The sequence below is a fragment of the Tyto alba genome, unplaced genomic scaffold (assembly GCF_018691265.1).
Source record: "Tyto alba isolate M040663 unplaced genomic scaffold, T.alba_DEE_v4.0 Super-Scaffold_29, whole genome shotgun sequence".
In the NCBI taxonomy this organism is placed as follows: domain Eukaryota; kingdom Metazoa; phylum Chordata; class Aves; order Strigiformes; family Tytonidae; genus Tyto; species Tyto alba.
This window is the reverse complement of record NW_024881303.1, coordinates 3,542,791-3,550,055: the sequence shown is the minus strand read 5'-3', so window position 1 is coordinate 3,550,055 and position 7,265 is coordinate 3,542,791. Positions and strand designations below refer to the sequence as shown.

General features: G+C 44.6%; 1 protein-coding gene across 1 annotated transcript; it reads right to left on the bottom strand.

Moving 5' to 3' along the window:
- Positions 1-381: 381 nt before the first annotated feature.
- On the bottom strand, positions 382-7,061 carry LOC122154017 (thioredoxin-related transmembrane protein 1-like). Its single transcript, XM_042799218.1, has 8 exons — positions 6,878-7,061; positions 6,636-6,751; positions 5,692-5,737; positions 5,049-5,177; positions 3,433-3,478; positions 3,245-3,346; positions 1,476-1,545; positions 382-732 (listed from the first exon to the last, which is right to left on the bottom strand). Exons 1-8 carry the CDS (start codon positions 7,018-7,020, stop codon positions 554-556), a joined length of 831 nt encoding a protein of 276 aa, XP_042655152.1. The 5' UTR covers positions 7,021-7,061; the 3' UTR covers positions 382-553.
- Between the last annotated feature and the right edge of the window lie 204 nt (positions 7,062-7,265).

Below are 7,265 nucleotides of genomic sequence, written 5' to 3'. Positions count from 1 at the left end.
CGACTTTCATCTCTTTGGAAGAAGAAAGATTGGGGTGTTTGTAGCACTCATTGTCATAGCAAAAAGCAGGTTTTGTCACATAAAATGCCTGGAACATGTTCCATAACTGAAGGAACTTTTCCCCTCAGCATTTCTTCAGAGCACAACTAGATAAGATTTATACCAAGAAATCTTTTTGAATGCTTTAACAGCAAACAGGTTAGTGCATTTTCCTTGCTAATGTTTCCTAACGCAACAAGTACACTGGTTTACATTCTGTTAAAAAAAAAAAAATCCCTATAGAACAAGTCATTCAAGAAGCCACATAAATTATTTCTTGGCACTTCTCCGCACACAGGCAGCAGAAGTTTCAGCCATTTGCAACAGCATGTTTTAGTTTTGAATACCTGATGCCAAAGATGCCCTTTTTTTTTTTTTTTTTTTTTTTTCTGAATTTGTGAAATGCATCCGTATTACCATGACAGGAGTCGTTCTTCGCTTCAAGCTGAAGGATTTGACATTTATCTCCTTTTGAACTGGTGACTCAAACACTTAATCCTGCATGCAAATAAAGCTAAGATTTATCCGTTGTAGCAGCAGTGTTCACTGGGCGTTGCCTGACAGCATTCGGTGATGAGCTTCTGTTGGATGCCTCATTACCCTCCATTTCATCATCTGAGATATCTTCCTCATCTGCTTCTTGCTCCTCATCCAGCTTTTTCAGCAGCTGAGCTGACTCTGGAGCTAGCTTTCCTTAAGGAGAAAAGAAAACATGCATACACAAAAAAATACCATTACCCCATGAAATATACTTTTTTTTAACATCATTGGCTATTACAGAACTTCAGAGAACTTAATTCAGGTAGCACTTGCCAGGATTAGCCACTTAAACTGCCATCTTAGATAGAATTGTTGCTAGCATGAAGTTACCCACAGGTCAAGTATTAACAGATTACAGACTACCCAGACAACGTAATATAAAACTTCCCCCAGCTTTTAAAAAAGAAAAAAAGTCAGGTTCCTACAAACCATAAACCAGCATGCAGATCATCTTCCATGACTTTTTTAAGATTACCTTAAAAATTCCAGAGACTAACCCCAAACTGTATCACTTACTAGCCACAGAAATACAAATTCTCTTTAAATCCCTACTTTGCCCCTAAAATTTATGCAAACCCCCAGTTTAGCAACACTGAGAGCTCCACTCAAACTTCTATGTCCCTGCATATATGGAATTTCCTATCTTGCAGGTATGAAAATGCTATAAAAACATTTTCTATCTCCTAAAATTTTTTTTTTTTTAAATAGTTTAGCTTTAGCTAAATACAAAGCCACTATGAAGCCTAAGGGCAAACAGCTGCAGGTAAAACAAAGCATCAACCACAAGCGTAAACTTCTTCACTAAATCTCATGTCCTGCAGACGCAAATTACATATGGATATTAATTAAGATTTACCAAAGAGCTTCACTGAATGAGAAGTATATAGCGGGCTTACTTGAGTGAGGGTACTGTGGTGGTCTGTGCCTTTTAGATGGACAGATGCAGTCTGCTAAGAACACCATCATCTGAAACCACAGAAAGACAAGCTTATCCTCCAAATACCCTGCACATTAGAATCATTTAGGATGGAAAAGACTTTTAAGATCATCAAGTCCAACAGTTAACCTAGTACTGCCAAGCCCACCACTAAACCATGTCCCCAACCGCTGCATCTACACGTCTTTTAAATATCTCCAGGGGTGGTGACTCCACCACTGCCCTGGGCAGCCTGTTCCAGTGCTTGACAACCCTTTCACTGAAGAATTTTCTCCTAAAAATCCAATCTAAACCCCTCCCCTCGTGCAACTCGAGGCTGTTTCCTCTTGTCCCATCGCTTGTTACTTGAGAGAAGAGACCATCCCCTCCCTCACTACAGCCTCCCTTCAGGTAGCTGTAGAGAGCGATGAGGTCTCCCCCCTCAGCCTCCTTTTCTCCAGGCTAAACACCCCCAGTTCCCTCAGCTGCTCCTCCCAGGACGTGTGCTCCAGAGCCTTCACCAGCTTCACTGCCCTTCTCTGGACTCGCTCCAGCACCCCAATGTGTTTCCTGTAGTGAGGGGCCTCAAAACTGAACTCAGTATTCAAGATGTGGCCCCAGCAGTGCCAACTACAGGGGGACAATCACTGTCCTAGTCCTGCTGGCCACACTATTTCTGATACAAGCCAGGATATTGTTGGCCTCCTCGGCCACCTGGGCACACTGCTGGCTCATATTCAGCTGGCTGTCCACCAGCACCCCCACGTCCTTTTCCACCAGGCAACTTCCCAGCCCCTCTTCCCCAGGCCTGTAGTGTTGTGTGGGGTTGTTGTGACCCAAGTGCAGAACCCAGCACGGAGCCTTGTTAAACCTCATACTGTTGGCCTTGGCCCATGGATCCGGCCTGTCCAGATCCCTCTCTGAAGCCTTCCTGCCCTCACGCAGATCAACACTCCCACCTGACTTGGTGTCATCTGCAAATTTACTGAGGGTGCATTCGATCCCCTCATCCAGATCATTGATAAAAGATATTAAACAGAACCAGTCCCAGTACTGAGCCCCAGGGAACACTGCTTGTGACCAGACACCAACTGGATTTAACTCCATTCACCACCACCCTCTGGGCCCAGCCAGCCAAGCAGACTTTTACTGAGCAAGACAACATCCACAGCCCTTCCCTCATCCCCTAAGCAGGTCACCTTCTCATAGAAGGAGATGAGGTTAGTGAAGCAGGACCTGCCTTTCATGAACCCATGGCTCACTGGGCCTTATCACCTGGTTGTCCTCTACGTGCTGCGTGATGGCACTCAAGATGATCTGCTCCATAACCTTCCCCAGCACCAAGCTCAGGCTGACAGGCCTGTAGTTCCCCAGATCCTCCTTCCAACCCTTCTTGTAGGTAGGTGTCACATCTGCTAACCTCCAGACAAATGGGACCTCCCTGATTAGCCAAGATTGCTGACAAATGATTGAAAGCAGCTGGGTGAGCACTTCCACCAGTTCCCTCAGTACCCTGGGGTGGATCCCATCCAGCCCCATAGGCCTGTGTGTGTCTAAGTGGTGTAGCAGGTCACTAACCATTTCTCCTTGGATTATGGGGGCTTCATTTTGCTCCCTGTCCCTGTCTTTCAGCTCAGGGAGCTGGGTACCCCAACAACAACTGGTTTTACTAGTAAAGACTGCGGCACAGAGGGCATTAGTATAATACACAGCATCCACAAGCCAATCTGTTTCAAGTGCTTCACTTACAAGTCCCAGTATCAGTCCCGAAAACAAAGTTGCCAATGCAAAGACAGCATATGAACCCCAGACTGGTATCCCAACGTTTTCTGTTAAATAACCATGGCAGTGCTGGAATAAAAGACAAGAGAATCATTTCAAGACAGCTGAATATCATGCCTGTTAAGATAAAATAAAGTAGAGGTCTAAGCACATACCCTGATCCACATTGACAACTGAAACAAAGCTGACATACTGCTCATCCTGAAACAAAGCAGAAAAAAGTAACTGAAAAATGTCTTTAAGCCAGTCACATCTTTGGATTTGCCTGACTGATCATTATTTAGTCCCATGCTGAACAACTTTCTGCTCATTACTGTTTTCCCTTCTAATGACTTTGATTTTTATCTTCTGTCGTCTTTTATTTCAATAAACACTTGTTTCCTAGGAAGCTACCTTCGGTACCAACATCAGCTTGTATCATGTTGCACATATGGACAGCTACAAATTCACAAGTTTCCTTGACTCGAATCTGCTGACATATGAATTTCAGTTAGTTTTGTTTATGTTCTAAATTATATTTGAACCAACAATCTGTGATAAGCCAGCTGGAACTCTATTCAAGATATTAAGAATTAAGCATCTAGAGATTTTATGAAAACAAAAAATTAGTCTATTAAAAAAAAAAATACAGGTTATATAAGAACTGACAGATCTTCAGACACTTAAGTTCAGCTGTATTGCTGTATTTTCCATACAAGTGAAGAAGACCAGGCTATCTACCATGTATAACCTGCTGATTTTGATACTTCCCTGTTACTGAGACTTCAGCATTAAGTATTCACAGTAAAGGAGAGGAGAATTTGAAACATTAAGCCCACCTAAGTTGCTAATGAGTGAGCCATAAAGAAAGCCTGCATACTGTTTCAGTATGCACAAAAAAAAGGAGCTGGTCCTGTACACTTTAACAGAAAACATATTAATCCTAAAATTAGTACCCTGTTTCACACATTCCTTGGTGTGGGCCAATACTTTGTAGGAGACCAACTACACAGTTTGAAGATTCAAATAGCACTGTGAGTAGACAAAGTAACAATGCCGAACTTTTTAGAAAAGCCACAGAAAACATAAAATTTCAGTCTAGCATAACACTCTATAAACTGAACACTGCTACAGCACAGTTAACACAGAGGTGCTCTAACAGAAGGAAGACCATGAACAACTGGGTTCATTTGGCTCAATCAGTGGTGTCCCCAACACACTTTATCACTCAGCTACTCAACTACTCTGAAACCACCACACAGCACATGCAGCAACAACTAAAAGTGCTTTAAAGACAACAAAGCTAGAAAGAATTCCAAAGAGCATGTTTCCTTAACAAAGCAACCTTCACCCTTCCACTCTGCTTTTAACTTTCCTACAGATAATGTCTCCTTAAATGGCCAGTCCCTATCTTACAACTATGTTGCCACATTATTTTCCAGTTTTCGTTGCTAATTTCCTAGTTTGCCTGGGCAAAACATCTTTCTGCCTTATAAACAAAACCAAAAACTTCAAGTGTCAGTAAGTTACCTACAAGAGTTTAGTAAAACAAATACAGCCACCTGTAACTATTTGAAACCTCGCTCAGGACATCTCTGCTATGCTCATGCACACAATCCTGCACAGCTGATGAAGGGGCCACGACCACCCACCCATCACGTTCACATACCAGCACAGAGATGCTGTGTGAGCTGTTAACCAGCAGGCAGCACAACTAAGGGCCTGTCCCAGCAGGTCCTTAAAGTGTGGATGTTTGACAACAAATTATTATTAAAATTATACTGAAACTTACAGGAAAGAGGAAGGACCAAACCATGATGAAACTGGTTCAATAGCTTTCCATTCCTGGTCACTGATGAAATTTATGAAATCAGTTTTAGTTCTTGCACCCTGGTATCTCCTGAACTCTCCATCTTTACAGCTGTAAGACAAACAAAAAAAGTCCTTTAGTTTAGACAGTCCAAGCATGCAGCATTTATTTTCACTCAATATCTTCCCTCCCATCACCCTGTCTTTTTTTCTTTTTTTTTTTTTTTTTTTTTTTCAGTTTTACTTTGCTTTAGGTGATATGGGCTCTAAAATGTTGACTCCATGTGTATCTTGGCTAGCTTTAGGCTGCGATTCCACAAAAAGATAATGATCTTCCTAATGCACTTGCCACGCAACTGCATTAAGATCAACCTACAGAGGAAAGATTGCAAAATAGAAGCACTCATGGAAAGACAGAATAAATAAGGCCTGAAGGGAAAGAAAAAAAAAAAAAAAAAAAAAATCAACTGACAGTTGAGGTCACAGCAGGTAAGACATTGATTGTCTCTGTGTAAAGCAACTCACATTCTTAGAAAGTATGGTAAATACCATTCATCTGCTCCCCCCAAAAAAGGGAAAAAAGTCCTCTCTTCTCCAAAAAAAATCCTGCTGCATTGCCTACTTACTGATAGATGGTAGGAAGAGCTGTTATGACAAATCGTCCACTTAATCCTGTAAGAGAATAGTTGTTTTCAGAATCGTAGAGTACTCATGTAAGAAAAGGCAAGAAAAGTTATTACACATCAAATTAAAAACAGTGCTCCCCCAGGTATCACTCTTTAATTGCGATCAAATACAAGCTCATACACATCAAACTATAGCACAGTCTAGAAGAAAGGTCCCTGGGCAAAGAGCAGAAAAGTTTCTCCATGGGGAAAAAAAGAAATGTCTGGGGATAACTGTTCTACTTGACTATTTTGGCTGTAGCTCTTCAGAGAGAGATGCTCTCCTTTTCCCCCATGACCTGCAACCTCCAGCAGAAAACAACCCAAGTGAGCCAAGTTCCAAAATTCTTATGTGACTTTGGAGAACAGTATCACTATGGAGAAGGTAATTTTTACAAATCCCAGACAGACATGAGGGCAATTCAGAGAAGTGAGCTTCAGCTGAGGGAGACCAGGCTGCTTGCACTCCCTTTTGCCAACAGAGGTACTACTACAGGGGAGGCTGGAACTACACCTTTGCTCTGTGTGACGCTTTAAAAGTAGGGCAAAAAAAACTCTTTGAAATCACTCACTAGGGAAATCCTCTTGTTCCCTTTAAGACTTGGGCATTTACTCTACATAAAGCAATCTGCCTTTGGTAGAGATCGGGAAAAGTTCTATATTATTTCCTATTAATTCTGCTTATTTCTTAAAAGCATCTACACTTGCACCGAACGTTTTTCATTTTTTTCCCGAGCGTTTTTCATTTTTTTCCCGAGCGTTTTTCATTTTTTTCCCGAGCGTTTTTCATTTTTTTCCCGAGCGTTTTTCATTTTTTTCCCGAGCGTTTTTCATTTTTTTTCCCGAGCGTTCAGAAGCCCAAAACCACGGGGGGGACGCGGCGGAAGAGCTCGCCACACCCTCACCCGGCTGCTCCGTGACATCCACTTTGGCGATCTTCACTTCCAGGTCCTCACCCCACTCGGCAAACTTCTCCCACTCGGGCTGCAGGTTCTGGCAGGCGGGACACCAAGGGGCATAGCTGCGGGCAGCACAAATCTGTCACTAAACGGCACCGCCCGCTCCCACACACACACCCCCCCCCCCCACCTCCCTCCTCCTGCCCGCCGGGCCCCGCAACAGCCCGAGCGACCCCCTCCCGACTCACAACTCCACCATCCACTCGCCCTGCAGCAGCTCCCGCCACATGCCGTCCGACAGCACCTTCACCGGGCTCTGTTTTCCCAGCGCGGCCGCGCCGGCCGCCAGCGCCAGGCATAACAGGACGCCCACCCGCCCGGCGGCCGCCATCTTGTCCCGCCGCGCCTCCCCGCGACGGCGAGCGTGCTCCGCCCCGCCCACCGTGGCGCATGCGCCCCTCGCCCCCACGGGCGGGCGGGTTCTGCGGCCGCTGGTTTGGGCGGGGCAGGGGAGAGCTGGGGGCGGGCTCAGGACGGGCGGCAGCCTATAGAGCGTCGAGTTTGTGGGGGATGGTTGGCACCGGGCTCGGCCAATGGGGGGCGCTGGTTTCTCCGTCTCCCACGGCGCCGCTTTCC